This window comes from Denticeps clupeoides, chromosome 6 (assembly GCF_900700375.1).
Source record: "Denticeps clupeoides chromosome 6, fDenClu1.1, whole genome shotgun sequence".
Classification (NCBI taxonomy): Eukaryota; Metazoa; Chordata; class Actinopteri; order Clupeiformes; family Denticipitidae; genus Denticeps; species Denticeps clupeoides.
The window spans coordinates 6,708,482-6,727,131 of record NC_041712.1 but is presented as its reverse complement, the minus strand read 5'-3'; the positions used below and the strand labels follow the sequence as shown (position 1 = coordinate 6,727,131).

Here is an 18,650-nt window from a genome sequence, read left to right as displayed (position 1 = left end):
AAAGAGAAAGTGTGCTGAATCCTTTGCTGAATCCTATCTGAGTCCCAGATAGTAGTCAGAATGCTTCACTTTCCCACACCGGGAAGCTGAAATAATGCAGCAGGGAGGAGAAACAAGTCTAATACCTTCCTGAACAAAAACATACAGGCCGACAGAACAAGAATAAGATCAGCAGACAAGAGTTCTTATAAAAAGAAGAGAGGAGTGGAGGGGAGGGAGGGGAGGAAATACCTTCTGCTTGCGGGCATTGCCAGGACTGGTGGGGGTGGAGATGGGAGACTGCTTGGATATCGGGGTAGAGAGTTGACTACTGGAGCCTGTTCCATTAGCTGCGAGGGAGAGAGAGAAAGATATATATATAGAGAGAGAGAACGAGAGAGAGTAGGAAGAAGAGGGAAAAGTTTGGAAGGAGTTAGAGACCCTGGACCCACTACACGCATCTCTCCATGTTTGGCTGTGAAAGGCGATGCCCTGTCTGGGCGATGGCCCATGCTGGAACAGGTTGGCCGGGTTGCTAGGATTCGGCTGGTGCTCTGTTTACATGTGAGAGTGGTGTGATGTGGCGTGGTGGTCTCAGGGAAGTGTTGTTTTAGAAGAAGGAGACTGAACTCTCTGGCGTGAGGCGGTTGATGTGGACTGTTTACATGTAGAGACTTTTGAGATGCACAAAGAGCAGTGATGAGCAATGATGTCACATCCATACTGAACTAAATCAACGATTTATCATAGAATCAAAAAAGAATATATTGGTAACCTAGTTACCAATCAGGATGCTTGAATTAAAGGTTCAATAAAATGCATGTTTAGCCTGGTAATTGAAATCCCTGATGTCTCCTGTGGACTAAAAATGTAACATATTTAGGATGTAAACTGGGGAGAAAGGGTCCACAACATGATTTGACAGTTTTGGGGTCCCCTCGCACTTCTTTAAAGGGTCCATGCAATCCCGGAGCTTTAGGAGCTTCATTTGCTAATAAAGAAATTGTCAGTCCAATAACCAGATATTAAATACAGCACTAATGAGGTTGGGGAAGTGAGTATGACTTTGAAAGCCATGAGATGATCAGCCTTTCAACAGGATTTTTTAAAACAGATTTGCTGTGTTAAGGCCTTAGGATGGATCATCAGCGTTTCCGATTCTGCATCAGCTCTACCTCTGGCCTATTTCTATTCCTCGCTAAAGCACTGAGCTCTGGCCCAGTTATTTCCAACACATTGTCTGCAGATATTTGATCTGGAGCAGCACCAGCGCAGCACAGCGCCTGGCAGCTAAACTTAAACCGGCACAACTGCCGATAGTCTGACGCTCTCGTCCATTTCTTTTCCTGACAGCTTTGAGTCGAACAAATGAAGGTTGTTAGTGGTGGTGGGTGACGTTAGTGAACAGACAAACAAGCTGTAGTGAAAATAATGAAAATGTTTGTTTTTATTTTTGAAGGTAAAATGTGCAATAAAATCTAAATGTACATGGGGAAAAAGTCAAATAAAACAACAAGAATAATTGCCAAACACCAGTAGATTAGTAGACAAAAGGAGCATGTATTTGAGATATAGAGGAAAGATAAGAGATGGGCAGCGTCAGGGTGGCAGGCAGTGTTAAGTGTTTTAGTGGCTATTCATGCTTCTCTTCACTCAAACTATCATAGGACATCCAAAAATAATTAATTCCCAGGGTCTAATTAGACTATTCTCCAGTCCTGGCTCATCCCTGATGAAGACCCACGTGGTCCGCCCCGCCCCTTTTTCCACTGCATGGTACCACCTCGACTTGACTCAACTCACTCACTCACTACACACTGCTGAACCCAGATCTGCCAAACTTTTTTTCTTCTTTTTCTCTGAACAAATGTGGTACCTTGAAAAAGGTGTCAAAAGTCACAAAATGATTTTTAAAGTTACTTCAAGTGATCTGGTCACCAATGTTGCTAGATTAACACTGTTTTAGCACACATTTGTTTATCAGTGTTACTTTATCATTTTAATATGGCATATTACAGAACCAAGTATATTGATTTATTTTACTTCTTAATCCAGTTAATCCAGATCTGGGTTGTTTTTTTTTTTTATTTCATTTTAAAAATACTACCATTCCCTTCCATTGTCCCCTTGTGATGGCTTTTTAGTGACACATTGTGGCAGGATTTTGTCTGCAGTGGAAAATATTTTTACCAAAAGTGAGCCCAGGTTTGTACCATGAAGTGGAAAAGTGCCACCTGACTCCAGGGCATTCACTGTGGGGCTGCTGCAGGCTCCAGGTTGACACATGGAGAGGGCCCACCTGCTGACCATCCCCTCCCCGGGGAGAGAGGGAGGGAGGGTCTAAAAGGGGACACATTAGGGACGTCCGCCCCCTCCTGCCTCCACATCTGCTGGTCCCCAGGATGGATCTAGTCCATCTAAAAGATTCAGGAGGGGAGACTGGCCAAAATGTCCCTTTAGATTAGACTCCTGACTGGGTGAGTGTCAGGTGGTCCTGTCTCTGTGGATCTGTCTCTCTCCTCCAAAGACAGGCCCCCTCCCCTATTGTTCACTCTCATCTTCTCCCTCTCTACCGCTCTGCCCTTCCTATTATACATGGCGCCTTTTCCCGATCTCTGTAAGCATCGTCTTCTAAATGTGTGCCCCCGAAAAACAGAATAGATAACTGCTTCGCCGTCTGTTTCCTCTTGTTGTCCATCTATGATAAACGAGTGCAGATCTACTCAGGATCATTTTGTAATTCATAATCTGGACAGATTATCCTGACCATGCTCTTAACAAAGAATGTCTGAATTTGGCGTGGCCATTTTTCCAGTGAGGCAATGTTGCCAGATCAGATTAGTGCACACATGAACACAACACCTGCTAGACAACATAGGGGCAAATGGTTGTATGGTGAAAATGGCCCATGGAGTCAGCATGGAGACACTCCACGAGCAAACAAAAATAACAAACAGACAGATAACAGAAAAAAATGAATAAAGAACTAAAAAAAGAGAAAAGATTCCATTAAAACACCAATCCCTTTGATGCAGAGTGGATGCTCCTATTTGTAGTGAGTCTGAGGGGGCGGGGCTATGAGACGTGCAGCATTATTTGGACCAGTCACAGAATAAGGGGCTCACTGGATTCGGCAGGAGACTTGCTGCGTCGCACTGGACCGGGACTCTTCGCCATCGCCCTCTGACCGCTGCCCTTGGATCCCTTCATGACTCTGCACTCTGTGAAACAAGACCACACAGACAGACCCACAGAATACACTGTGAGATGCACAAGGGAAGCAACTGTACAAATGTCACACCATTGTGAAGAACACATAACAGTAAGATGCACAAGTTCACGTACCACAAGACATGAAACATGCACAACTCGAGCTAGATGAACTCATAAATACACTCAAAGCTAGCAGGGCTATAAGGAGTCAGACCCTCAGACACACAGCCTGTGCGTCACTCAGCGAGTCCCATAAGGTCACGTCAGATACACTCTCTTGGTGCTAAGCAGAAGTGAGGGAGTGCTGTGCTCTAGTGTGTCAGTTCCTGTGTCAGCGTGTCTCCCCCATCCATCTCTCTCTATTGCTCCTGCTGGACTGTCTATAATCATTTTCTTATTCTGGTTTCATCTGCTGGGGTCTGGGGTCACCGGCTCTGCCCTGTCTGAGCGTGGCTCCACTCCCCCCGGGAGAGGAAATGGCGCCTCCCTAAAGAGATATATTGGCAAACACCATTTCATCACTGCAGGAGAGACAAATGCTGTACATTAAAGGCCATTTAGTGACCCGTAAATGAATAACCCTATATGGTACCGTAAGGCTTATGAATTCTAGGACTGGGATTGATGCCCTATTCATGCATCGAAGCTCAGAAAGCAACAAATAAATTTCCACGATTTGGTACAGTTAACATGTTTGATTGTGAACATTCAAACAATTTGTTAGGTTATCAAGGTATCTAGATACAAGACCTATATATTTTTATAACATCCGCTGCTGATCTCCAAAATTATTTTTCCAGAAAAATTGGAAGACAAAAGTTCATATATGTTTAGTATAATGAGTCGAAAACATCTTGATGAAATAGTGAGAATCATGAAAAATGTATATTCACACTTGTATCTCACATCGTAACGGCATGCATGCCACTTTAAAGAATAATTGTAATTCAGAGCAATAATAAGATGCAATAATATTTGTGATTTACAAAAAAAGGGTAAGCAAAGTAAATATTTTCAAGAGCGTCATGTAGCAAATAAATTAAACTTATTGGCGTGATTTGTCTACAAAAACATAATACCCAGCATCAGCAAAGAAGTGGCCCAAATCATGAACTTGACTGAGTGGAGGCCACCACTGACCTTGGTTACTAAAAGCCCCTCTTGATTTGGGTTTGGCTCCAGAGGAGAAGGGCGCTGAAAGACAGGAATGACACACACATTAAGGAGGGGGAATCTGGCTGGGAGGTGCTGTGGTTCACTTTGGTAATGTTGCCTCCATCTTCTATGGGTTCCTATGGAAACTGCATTCCGACATTTGTCTGCATTTGTGAAGAAAAAAAATGTTCTGTTTCTCACACTTCCTCTTCCTGAGACATCACCTCCTGCACTCCCAGCCACACACACACACACACACACACACACACAAACTGAATTTTAATGATGCCATGGTAGGTGCCATCTGACTTGGGTAGCAGAAATTGCAGAACATGTTAAGATACAATATACAGATCTCTCAAACACACACACGGTGACACCAATCTTCTGTCCACAATTGAAACAGAAATAGTCTATAGAGAGAAACCTGAAATGAACTGATCTGTGCTACAGATGAACTCTGTGCCCCATTATCTGAAAAAGACACGCCTCCTACATCTGTTACAGAGTAGAGTGTGTGTGTGTGTGTGTTTTTATTGATTTAATTTAACCAGGCTGGGTCTCTTGGGGTTTCAGCTACGTGACCTGAGTACTGCTGGCCTTTTAGTTATTTTTCTACAAAAACGTGCAAATTATTGTTGTGTGTGTGTGTGTGTGTGTGTGTGTGTGTGTGTGTGTGTGTGTATTTAGTTCTGCGAAATCCAGTCAGAATAAACCCACTGGTGCCAACATCTCCAACCACATAATAAACACCCTGCATTTCCCCCCTGACACACCACATGCCCCAATCTCTACATCTGGTCCCAACCCTACAAAACGCTACAGCCATGAACCTCAGATCTGGCCTGGAGATCCACCAGAACCCTACTGACTATGCCAAACCATCAGGTCCTGCAAGAAGCTCCACTCATCACTGGACGTCCCTGAAAATCACCACAGCCTTAATCTTTGTACGATTACAGCAAAAAAAAATAAAACAGATACCCCATCTCCTTTCGTTCTTTACTACACAACAGGAAGGATGGGTGATGGTCTTGGCAATTATAGTGGAAACTAGAGATGCTACAACATCAGCAGAGTTACAGATGAGAATGTGCAAAGGACAGCAACTGAAAAATATCTTAAATTCAGGGACCACAAAACAACATGAACAACTAACAAGTCGAGGACACAGCAAAGGGACAGAGGCTATGAACTAAAAATGGGAAGTAAAAAGAGGAGAACTTTACAATATGTGTGTGTGTGTGTGTTTAATAACTCTTGATAAACCGCTGAGCATACCGTTCTCATCCAGAGAAAAGTCGTCCTGGGCGTAGCGGAACTTCTCCGGACCGCAGGCGATGAACACATCGTCATCCCCAAAGAAATCCTGGAGGCAAGTGACCTGTGTGACAGAGAGCACCGGAAACACTGAGTTCATCACGGGTTCATGCATTGGCACAAGGTCCATTTAAACATCTCCTCATATCCGCTATGGTCTGTCTTCTGTCTGTAGCCGTATTTTACTCTTATCTGTCCAGTTACACTGAACTCTGCTGCAGTCTGTTCCAAAATGGCAAACGGGATCAACAAACGTTCCTCTCTCACATCTGGATTCTTTAAAGCAGGATTCCCCGTTTAAGATAAATTACCTTCACAAATCTGCCCCCTGGATTTAAGAATAATTAACAATGGGTTTCCTAACAACTAACAACTAAGAATTTTTTTTTTTGTGTGTGTGCGTCTGTGTCTGTGCATGTGTGTGGTTGACTTTACATATAAACAAAGGCCAGCCATTTACGTAAAAAGGTAGAAAGTACATTTCAGTAAAATAATTAAGATAGGTATTAAGATTAAGATATTTAAAAAACATAAAGTACATTACATATATGATTTACATTTACTATGCATGCCACAAATGTATTAGTCCAGTTCTACAGAAAGATATAAACAAATGTGTGTGTGTGTGTGTGTGTGTGTGTGTGTATGTACTGGGTAACTGATCTAAACAATGGCCTTCTAAAGCCCTGAAGAAACCTCTTAACTCCAAAAAGGCAGGGATATCAAACACATACTCAACACAAACACGCTGGCTAATTATCCAGTATCAAAGTTGATAATGAAGTTGAAGTTGAACTGTCCTTGGATTACCCCGCCCGAGGCTAACCTAATCTCTAGCAGCTGTTCAGGATTTGCACAGGTCCGGAGGATGTGTCCATGCACACTATTTATACACACTATATACACACAAGGATACAAACTCTCTCTTTCAACCACACACGCACACACACAGCACATTTTGCTGAAACCTTCTTTTTTTTTTTTTTTTTTTTTTTTTTAGATATTTTATACTGGTCAGCAATGACAATGTACCATCCTCATACAAACACACACTGTGTGACATGTGTCTGACACATGAAGTGCTGTTAATCCTGGTGCTTGTAGCCTTGAGCAGCTGCTGCATGGATGTGTGTGTGTGCGTCTAATGGGAAACAAGGCTAAAAATGGTGGACTGGGTCGTCTCCACGGTGACAGCCAGCTGTGTCCACCCTCTGTCTCCCCAGACACTGCAGGGGGCAACTATGTGTCTGTGTCTGTGTGTGTCCATGAGTGTGTCTATGGGTGTGACCACTGTATATGAGGAGATTTGAAGTCATTTTGATTTTACTCAGAATTCATCATATATAAACACACTGGTGGTGGTATCTAAGCCATAGTCCAAAACACAGAGAAAAAACAAGAGAGAGAGTGTCTAAATTACAGTGCACAGTTTAACAACGTACTCTGACATTCCCAATCTGACTGTCCAACTGTCACTCAGACCCAAGACGGTTGGGCACCTGGGGCTCCTCCCTTGAGTCTTGGTGCAAATGAGATGGAAATGAGACATCCCAGGGGAGAATCCATGAGTAAAAGGTCCTTATAAATACGTCCCATCAATGAATCTCTCTGGGCATGCATGCACATTCACAATTCAGATCTACACACATACACAAACACCACAATTTAGTGTCTGTGGAGAGTGCAGATAAACTGTGATTAAACAATCCTGATTTCCATTTCAAATCATTTGAACCTCAGTGTCACTGGAGTCAAGAGGCCATGAGCTGGTGTCTTTTGAATGAAGTATGAACAAACAACGATGTAAAAGGCTTTCAACTGATGACACTGTATTGCTTATTATAAGATGTATCAATTAATAAAAATTAAGATATACAACACATTTCTTTTTAAATGTGTCATAGCCCCTTCCACATATATGAATATTATGCTATTTTTTGTTTTTGCTGGTATTTATGCTGGTGTAGCTGTTTCCAAACTGTGCAGAGCCTTAGTTCTCAAAAAGTGGTACTTGACTATAGTGGTACACATATTAATATTCAGAGCTGCTGTGCATTTGAATACGTTTGGGTCGTTATTATCCTTAATATCCTCAGTGTAGTAAACTTGTGGCGTGTTTGCCTGCAGTATAGACAGTAGAAGTCAATAATATTTATATTAGGAATAAAACCGCCTCCAGTGTAAACTAGTTAACTATGCTATGTTTTTATTAATTGCAGGAATAATGCTGATACTCATCAGCTTCCAGCTTCAGTGTGCCCATCAGTCATTGCGCCTTTCTGGAGAGGCAACAATCTGGTGCAAATGGAGGGTCTCATATGTCTGTAATGCATATCGAGGTACAGTATACAAACTGAGGTGCAGGTAATTAACTGAATATAGATCATCTGAGCTACTTATGCGACGTGTGTAACCATCTGCATGTAATCAGCTTGCTGTATATCTGTGGGTATTTCTCTCCTCATGTACAGAGAAGTAGAGCTGTTCTGAAGCTGATCAGGCAGATTTGAAAGCTCTGGAATGAAGCCCAGTGCAGATAACAGGGAGGCCTGTAAAATGGCTACAGGGTCCACACACAATCATTCCACATTCCACCTCACAATATCATCCCCCATACCTCCTTGTATGTAGAAAAACAGGACGCTGCCCTCATAATCTACATAAAGTTTAAATTCTGATAAAAAATACATATTTACGTACATTTGCATGTATACATAAATGTAATATTTTACTCTCAGGCTAATTGGATGTGATGAATTATAAGCAAAACATGGTAGTCAATGACATTATGAGCAGAACAACATTCTGGGAAGAAATTATTCACTTGAGTGTGTGTGTCTGTGCTTAGTTGTGAGGAGAGAATCTCTTGAGGAAAGAGGTCACAGATGACGACAGGTCTCTGTGCTTCTGATGTGATGTGTCTGGAAAGGACTGGGCCAGAATACAAACAGTAAAATGTGGGCGAACAGAAACAGAGACAAAAGTGACCTTCATATCAGTAAACAGCAGTACCACACACACAACCATTCAGCTTCCTAATTAGCTGAAACAAGCAGAATACAATGAAGAGTTTAACAGCAGCACCATGGGCATGTGACATGATATAACACAGCTTCTAATCTCATTTACTGTTGTGTTACACCACTGAACTGCAAAAAATAATATAAATGTATAGAGTAAAAGAAAGAGAGACAGACACCACTGCCTGAAAGTCATTAAACCTGCACCAGCCCAGAGGAAGCAGGCTGATGGAGATGATGTTATCGACCCAGCTGATGTCTCATATAAGGCAGGCACTCAATCACTTAAATGACCCTCACCATCATGACAGCCCAAATATAGCAGGCCAAAAAGCAACAAAGTGCTTCCAAAAATCAAGTTCAAATGTAGCATGAATAATAACCTTGTTATGACGTTATTACGCATGTGTTATTGACACGATTCTAAGTGTAATTCCTCATAACTCCTTTAATCTCTTGTGATTAAAAGCACTGACCATGTAATATGGTGTAATGTGATCGCTCTCTCTCTCTCTCTCTCTCTCTCTCTCGCTCAGCATCACAGCCTCCAGGATACTGAGGGTCAGCTACTGCTGCAGGATTTCCCAGAATCCCACAGCGGGTTGACCCCCCCAGGAAAGACTCCCAGGAAGACAGCAACGTTAAATGAGAGAAGCCACTCTCACTCACAGCTACCTGATTGGATGGTGGAGGGTGCTCATGACATCATTCTGGAGGAGCTCACAAAACACACACACACACACACACACACACTCCACAGTCCTGGAAAGAGGATGTCATCCTTCTCTACATGTTGTCCCCCCCCAGGTCCTGCTGGGGCCATGCCTATGTAATCCCATTACAGATAATCCAAACTCTCCTCATTTACTCTTTCATCACCAGTTAAAGGGGGGAATGAACAATGGAGCCCTCTGCTCCTCTAGTCCATCACCCCCCGGGTTCACTAACATGCTCTGACACCTGAAACTGGCAGCCGCTCGCTGGATGTGTGTAATGCTCCCTTACAAGTCTATTTTCACACTAATCGCATTGTGAGCAGAGAGCGCTACACACATGACAGGAGACCCCCAGAGAACACTGATATTATTTATAAGAATTATGTCAAAGCAAACAAAATGACTTGAGCCTGACTGGCCCAAAAAGAGACATTTGGTTAGAAACAGGTCTCACTTCCTGTCCATCTCACTTGTTCATGGTACTTGCCATTCGCAGTGCAGAGGCCTTCTGATTGTAGACGAACGGATTAGTGTACAACAGCGACTTTAAAATATAAAGCACATGCACTGATGTCAAGCTGCAGTCCCAGCAGAGGCCAGAAATTCACCAGGGACCATACTCACAAATTATTTACCAGGCTAAAATAAACAAAGGCTCTTTCAAAATTAATATTAATGAGTCATTAGCCCGGCTCTCCTAAGTGACTGCAGTTCCTTACTTCTGAAGAGAAAGAACGATAGAAGAAGTGTGAAACTGACCGTTTACAGCATAACTGATCACATGACAAACATAAGAGCATCAACCGAAATGAATCTGAGCAGGTAGAAATGATATCTGCATGCCACTCTTCAATTCAATGCATCTTCAATATTGGACTGTGCTCCACTAATCAAGATATTTTCATTAGAGAATAATTACGTCACTATGAATCATGAAACCATGAAACTTCTCCCTTTTTGTCTGTGGGTCATTCTCAAGAGAGGGTTTTTTTTAAACAGAAGCCCATTAAGGGTAAACGCAATGCACTCTAAGGTCCCTTTTGTGTTTTTGTTGAAATGTTGGCTTGAAACCAGCACTGGCTCCTCGGTCACTACTAACATCTGATAGTTACTAGACACTAATGCAGCAGGGTATAAAGGTGGCTGCAATGTCCTTCCTCAATCTATCAGTGCTTCAAACTGGACACAAGGCATTTCTGAATTAATCACTATCTTTCCTAAAAAACTGAGATCCTGATCATATGGCAACAGTATTTACATTTTAAACCAGGGTGTCTACATACAGTATGTGTGTCTGTGTGTACCCCTTCTTTTTTACCTTGAAAACACACAGCACATGAAACAACTTGTTCCCATGTGGGCTGCTGAGTGAGAGTGTTTTTGTGTGTGTATAGCCATATGATAGACTGTTTCTGGCAGGGAGTGGAACACATATGTGTTGGGACCAGACAGAGGTCCAACACTCCGGAAAACAAATGCTGAGTGAATCACATTACTATGTGTAACTCCACAGAAAGAAAGAGAGACAGAGGGCGGGGGCTCAGAACGGGGGGGGGATCAATTGTTAAAAAACGGTCCTAAAAGCCCAATGGGTTTGTAACATATTGGATTTCTGGCAAACCCTGCCGAACATTATAATTGACAGGGTCACATGAATGGCTGGATAAGGACACAGATTGTCATCACAAAGGGACAGTGTTTGTTTGCAAGAACGGGGGATGCAGAATACAAATGGGGAAGATAAATCCAGAAGCAGAAGCGGATCTTTTGTCATGTATCAGTCGGCCATTAAACAATTATCACAATTTTCTAAAAGTGTTTCCAGGAGTGAAATCATGTAGTTTCTACAGGGAGTTTATTAACTGTGAGTACATTAGTTGGATTACCACAGGTGTGTTTACTGCATACACACCTTCTTGGGTTAGTTGTCAGAGCAACTGTTCTATAACGCACATTTCCAATTTTAAGCAGGCGCCAGTTTGTCATTCTTGATTACAATATTTCATAGAAATATTTCATTCTATGAAATTAAAATTTTGATCAACCATGTTTTTTGGTAATTGCCTTACCAATAGTTCAACAGATAAGTGGAGAAGTGTCCATTTTAATATATGATTTGAACAACATTCTCTTTTTCAGCATGCACATCGCTTCTGTGAAAAGGTCATCCAAGAGATTCTTGCTGTGTCACCTAGCAACAGCATCCAGACACCCACCAGGTTGCCCACCAATGACAATGTTAACACTTGGATGTGTTTATGCATACAAAATCATATAATTCTACAGTTTAACCATGATTAATGTTAGTTCATTTTGGTCACTCTTAAACACTAGACAATATTCACATATATAAATATTACTTTATAGAGAGACACGTGTACATTTACATTTTACATTTATGCAATTTATTAGACACCCTTTCATGCAGAGTGACTTAAAATGAGTAGTTAGAGGGACAGTCCCACCAGAACAGTGTCTTGCTCAGGGACACAATGGTAGTAAGTGACTTCTTCTGGTTCAAAGGCGAGTGTAAAACCCACCTGGCTACTACCACCCCAATGTCATATAAATACTAAAAACTCATAGTTTAATCAATTAAAAAACATATAAATTACAACATATAACAGTAGATTCAGAAACATTGTTGATATATACAGCAAATACAATAATTGTAATTAAACTTTTAACACAGCTAAAGAGCTGTGTGCAGTTGCTGTCTATTCCCTTTCATACAAATGTTTAGAAATCTTTTTTCATTGTATTGGACTGAGGTGCATGAACCTTAGGTAGTGTAATGTATAATATAGCTTTTCCAAAATTGAATGAATGACAATTTTTCCTACTCATTTAAAGTTTTAATATATCCACTTTGCCTCTTTTTAAACTGTTGCCCTTTTTTGCTGTCACTAATACATTTTTAATTAAATCTGGCATTAAATCTGGATCTGAATGACTGTGGCATCTGTAATGTGGTTGAGTGCTTCTATTGTCCAACTTAATGTTAGTTAGGATCTTGTTGAAGACTACACGTCCCCTTCCACCCTGCCCAGCCCAGCCCAGAGAGAAGCCCCACCCTAATCTCTGCCTTGCCAGCTGTCAGTACCACATGTCTCCTGCCTCTTACCTCCCGACCACAAGCGGCAGGAGGAGCAGCACATGAGTCGGTCGCTTGACTGCCTGAAACATGTCCATGCACCATGCATGGAATTCCATTTCGCTGAGCATCTCTGCCCACATACGTCTCCTTTTAAACAATCGCAGGTGCTCAGAATGCACAGGTCATAGTGGAGCACGGCAGGAATTACGTTTCATGTCAGACAATGAAAACATTCCTTTTAACTCCGCATCCGCAACAGGGCCTGATTAGAATGATCCAGACTCCAGCCCTTGCCTTTTAAGGAATTTGTAAAAACCTCCTCCATCCAAGGATCCCTTGATTGGGACTGATGAGATGGAGATTAAATTCATGACTTGCTGTAACAACAGTAAGAGAGGCAGAGGTGACAGAGGTGTTCAGCATGTAAATTCCAGTTTCAAGCAGCATCAGACAGACAAACACATAAAGATTTATGAATAAAAATTGGGTGCCAATTTGGCCATATTATGCAGCCAAAAAAATGTCAAAAAAGAAAGAGAAACCTGGCCAGAGGTCTCCTATTTTCCGAGGTGGCTTTGCTGAGCACGTCATCTGCGAATGCACTTTTCCAAAATCCATTCTTGTTGGCTGGGACATGAATAACAACCAGGCCGATGATGGCTGCGGCCATTAGCATCGCCTCTGCATTCCCGTGCTGTCAGTCGCCCCCAGCAACCATGTTAATTAATCTCTGCGGTGTATTAAATGAGCACAATTAGCGTAGGAAGACCGCGGTAGTGCAGCCATTCGAATGGCGCGACTTCGGCGAGTTCGCAGAGGTTTCCGCTTGGCAGAAACGAATCTGGTTCTGAAATAAAACCCCTGATGGGTCTGGCTAGTCCTGCAGCAGACTGCAGGGTGAGGGGGGGTTGTGCAGCTGCAGGTGCACATATCGATCACACACACACACACACACACACACACACACACACACTCTTTCTCTGTCACGGCAGCTTACTTACTTACACACACACTTTTTTACACATGTGAAATCACACACGCACACATACGCACACACACGCACACACACACACTATAAGAATTGAGGATGATGGGGTGTGAAATAAAGTGAACAGCAGAGGTGAGAGGAAGGTGTGTGTGAAATAAAGACATGTATCCCAATGAAGTGCTGAGCCATGCTGGTATTCTGTAATATTCATACATCCTCTGATGTAATAAATGCACTTTGCCCTATAGGGTAGTTCTACTTAGATTAGGCAGCCATTTTAATGCTAAAATTAACTTAATAAGTTCCACTTCATGTCCAAATCAATTAACCTTCCAACTATCAGGTATAGTCCTGGGGAAATATCTCTACTGTTAACAGAGGTATGAAAGGTTATTCTTATTCCCTGTGGGTATTTCTTTTATGTTTTAATTATTCTGTAAATTAGTGTTCAGTTACATTCAGCCTCAACTTCAGTCAACACTATGTTCAGATCACAGACTGCACATTAAAGCCATAATGAGAAACTATGATTATTGTAATGATGGAGGTGACTGAATGCTCCTTGGCGAGGGAGAGATGGTTTTGATAAACTCACCATCATTCCGCTGTAACTTCTGCTGTCAAAAGGACAGCTGCAGTTTCACTGAGGACGGCTGAGGGAATCTGCATATCCCTTACTGAAGGGAGAGTGCAGTCACCCCAAATGGCCTCAGATCAGGTCTGTGGTGGCACACCAAGGATTGTGCTAAGAATGATAAATGTCACCCAAATCTTTACAAATAGGCATTTAATCCACACATTATAAATATGTACGGTGTCACTGTAGTGTTGGCCCTGAGGCCAACAAAGCTTTCATATGCAGTGCAAATATAACCCAGAGGGAAGTTCACGTCTCCTGACTGGCAGACAATGCAGCCCCCTGAGTCATCAGGAACAGACTGAATGCATCCGAGTGAAATTTGGCTTTGGAAAAGATGACTTCTGAAATCTTTGAAACTAACCCCATCCCCTGCATGGAGAATGGGATTATGTCACAGTGGTTTATGTCAGCAATCTGGTCTGAATGACCTTGGGAGTGAAGAAGCAAAAAAAAGTCTTAAGTCAGCAGTGTGACAAAAAAAATATTATCCCATCTATACTACACTCATCCAATTTAAAGCTCATCTTATGAATTTTGACCATAAAATGGCATCCTCTCAGCCAATTGAATAGCTTCACATAAGTGACAAGGCAGCATCGCCAAGAAACATTTCCGCAGAAACTTTTTTGCTTAATTCAAAACGTGAATAAGCAGGTTCTGTTGCTGGGGAGAGGTGTTGTTAATGAATACTGAAAGGAGGCTCTGTGATCTAACAGGTGCTTATCTTGGCTCGCTGGGGGCTGGTGGGGGGGGGGGTCAAGATTTTGGCTGGTCTGCTGCTAGGATGAAGGAGAGAGCAGAGGCAATGAGCCAAATACGACATGAGTGGGGCAAGATGACAAAATAAAGATGGAGTAGATGGAGATGCGGGGCAGTAGTGGCCATAATTGGAAGGTTGTCGATTCGAATCCTGAACCGCCAAGGTGCCACTGAGCAAAGCACTGTCCCCACACACTGCCCCACACATGGCTGCCCACTGCTCACCAAGGGTGATGGTTAAAAGCAGAGGACACATTTCGTTGTATCACCGTGTGCTGTGCTGCAGTGCTGTGCTGCATCTCTTCATGTTTACTTCATTTTCACTTCAGATGGATGTTTTAAACACCACTTACTACCACGTGAAGTGATTGTGATACACTGCAGCACAGCACTTGGTGACGCAGCAAAATGTGGCCTCTGCTTTTAACCAACCCCCTTGGTGAGCAGTGGGCAGCTATGACAGGCGCCCGGGGAGCAGTGTGTGGGGACGGTGCTGGCACCTTGGCGGATCGGCTACCTTCTGATTACCACTGAATTTAACCCTGAAATTCTCCATGTAACTACTGATTGTAATTTACATTTACATAAGTAAATGTAAATTCATTCATATTTGCGATTTGGTACAGAAGTTGTGAAAAACACAAGCCCACCCTCTTGGATTCTGAATCATCCAAGAGCGCAAAATAGCGAAAGGGATTATGTTAAAGCTCCAGAGGAGGCCTGGATAAGAACCATCTCAACAAGAAGAAGGTCATCCTTGGGTCAAAGGTAAGACTTCTAACATTAAATGACAGTTAGTCCTGGGATTAGAGAACTCTTGCTGGGCACCTTGAACATGGATCTGTACTTAAAGATCAGTGGTCCAACACTGGGTCTGGGAGTCAATGCGTGACAAATTAAGAACAATTTTACCAAAGTTATAGTTATAATTAACCAAAACACTCACTATCAATTCATTTTTATACTTTGTAAAGTTTAAAGGCTGATGACACTATGTGACACAATATACACAATTTACAGTTGTTAAATGACAATAAAATTTGTTTGCTTGCAGACATTTTTTTAAATTATGTTGTCAGAGTACCAATGCACACACTGTCACATGAAAGCTCCAGGCAGTACAGTATATATCACTCATAATTAATAAGTTAATACAAAGATAAAGCTACAAAAAATAAGTTGGTTTTCTTAGCTTTAATATGGAATATGAGGTGTTTGGAAAATTAGTTCTTCTTCTTAAAAATCCAAACAACAGGCAATTGCTATGTTTTGATGGATGTCTGTGGAAAGATAAGCTCCTTCAAAGGCCATTGATGCAATCCATTTCAATTTCAACGGGCGGCACAATCCATGTCTGTTGTTTGTCTCTTGTGTTAAAATTCGCACATAAAGTTTTGTAGTAATCTATTGAATGACATCATTCCAAAAGTAGGCCACTTCGACGAGGCTGGACTAGACTTATCAACCTATCAGTTGGTAACGGAGACAGACAGGGGTTAGCTGGCTGGAAACCTGCAACTGAATTGGCCCAACAGTGTACGCTGCTCGGGAGAGCTTTGGGATGAACACGCTAGTAGGGTAATAAGGGCTGAGCAATTTATCGAATTTTAACCAAAATCGCAACGCCTGCGATGATTTTTGCAAGAGGGGCTGCTGCATCGATGACGGTGTGGGGGCGCGGCTCGCCATGGTGGTGATAGCGCTGAGCGGTGTGCTTAAAGGTGAATGGTCAGAGCGTGGACAGACGTGGCTGCTCAGGCAAACAAACACTCAGGCAGTAAAAGTTCTCTCCTCTTCGGGGATCTTCGCAGCAGCCCACAGGGCACTAGGGGCGTGATGTTCCTGTGTGATAGACAGTCATGCTCAGCCACGCCCACACAAGCAAGGAAATTCACTGTCAAATCACGGAACATTAGCACATTATAGTGCAGTTCATATTTCAATGTACGATTATATACTATACACATAGTATAGTGAATACTGAAAATACCTGTCAAATAAATCACAATTAGATTTTTTTCTTAAAATCGCTCAGCACTAGTCGTAAGCGAAACTGATTGCTCAGATATTTATATTCTGAAATGTCAACTTTTTGCCATGATGGCCCAGGGGATGAAGAAAGGATAAAAAAAATAGAGCTAAAAAGGAGGAGGATGTGTTTCCTTGCCATTATGACACTGAAACCCACTGAAAGCCTTTTTTCCTGCCTGTCAGGACCGACTGAGATAGAGTTCCACCGCAATCTCAGAGGGAAGTTATTAAAGCACAGACACAATGTCAGCAAAGGATTTTGCAAAAAAAAAAAAATTCAGCCCATTTAACATGGGTAGTAAACGCTACAAAAAGCCAAAACGCCAGGCGGAGCATGGCAGTCTGTCCTGAATTCACCCTCCACACTCAGAGAGCGCTAAACACAGGAATACCACAAAACGGAACTCTGACGACCTGATGATGGGCGTCTCAGATGTCACCCAGAGAGCTGGATCAGACATGGGCGCTGCATCTGCTGTTACAGCTCATCACTTGTTGCTGTACGGCTCTCATTTATAGCAGGAGAATACAAGAGTCCCACAATGGAACATGCGTGTGTTCCTGCCCAACTGTATTCTGGTCTGTGTGGGAGTGAATAAGTGTGTGCATGAACGTTCTCATTCTGAGGGGGTGGGGGTATCATAGAGAGAGAGAGAGAGAGAGAGAGAGAGAGAAAGAGAGGAGGGGTCCACGCTCCACTGACTTCATGGACCCCAGCAAAGAGTCCACTCAGCACTATTCTGCAGGAGCTATTGTCCATCACTGCAGACCTCGTTGCTACGGCAACTTCCTCCACTGCATTTCTGGCAAAATATAAAAAAGGGAGTGAGAGAGTGTGAGAGCGAGCGAGAAGGATATAGAGGGAGGGGTGGATGATGGAGCTTTGTCTGATTTTGCTGAGATTAGTATGGGACGCACAATTACCGACATTCCTATGTGGGTGACATGAATGCCAAGGTCATCGTCTGAATTGCACCCCACTGCCTCACACCCATGAGACGACGGACTATGTGGAGAAGCAATGAGACGAGGGCAGAAGCAAGGACACAAAATGGCCCCTGCTGAAACGCACCCCGCCCATATCCAAGGAGAAAAGACAGGAGAGGATGCCTGATCCCACTCCTGCTTTTGGAGAGAGGGAATAATTAGCCCCTTCAACAGAAAAGAAAATAGCTGTCTGCAGTGGGAGGAGGGATTCTTTCAGTCACACTCCCTCTTTCTTTGTCTCTTTTTCTGTCTCACACACACAGACACAGACTTTTTTTTATTTGTGTTGCACCAGACGATAAAGGTGTTATCTGTTCCAAAAATCTTTTTCCAGGATGATCACACACGGTGACTTCTGCTCATACACAAACACACTCCACACACATGCCACTCGCTCACTCACACACACGTCCAGGATGTGGTGACTGACAGACCAGTCCACACCAGCTGGGATCCCTCTTTGTCCCTGGGATGTGGTCGCCTAGCAACCGGCTACACCAGCTGTCTGAGCAGAATGGGGAGAGGAATGGAGCACTGCGGATATGGGGAACAGGCTGAAACTGCATACATACCCGCCCTGAAATGCACACTCATGCCCGCACGCTGCACACACACACACACAGTTCTGGACAAGTGACACTGGGACGTGTAAGGGACTGCCGAACCATGTGGTGCACCCAGGATCAGGCTGAGCCCACTGGCAGTGGCCACTGGGGTCAGAGGGGGGAAACGTCCTCACCCACAT

General features: G+C 42.9%; 1 protein-coding gene across 3 annotated transcripts in view; it reads right to left on the bottom strand.

The window, feature by feature from the left end:
• The window catches only part of LOC114792278 (neuronal migration protein doublecortin-like), a 38,086-nt gene that overhangs the window by 2,125 nt on the left and 17,311 nt on the right, over positions 1-18,650 (bottom strand). For 2 of the 3 annotated variants that reach the window (XM_028983258.1, XM_028983259.1), the window contains exons 4-7: positions 5,629-5,731; positions 4,333-4,386; positions 3,105-3,200; positions 232-329 (exon numbers count right to left, since the gene is read on the bottom strand). In XM_028983258.1, coding sequence (XP_028839091.1) covers positions 232-329; positions 3,105-3,200; positions 4,333-4,386; positions 5,629-5,731 — 351 coding nt within the window. The remainder of the gene's footprint in view (positions 1-231; positions 330-3,104; positions 3,201-4,332; positions 4,387-5,628; positions 5,732-18,650) is intronic. The other variant, XM_028983260.1, reaches the window with a different exon arrangement.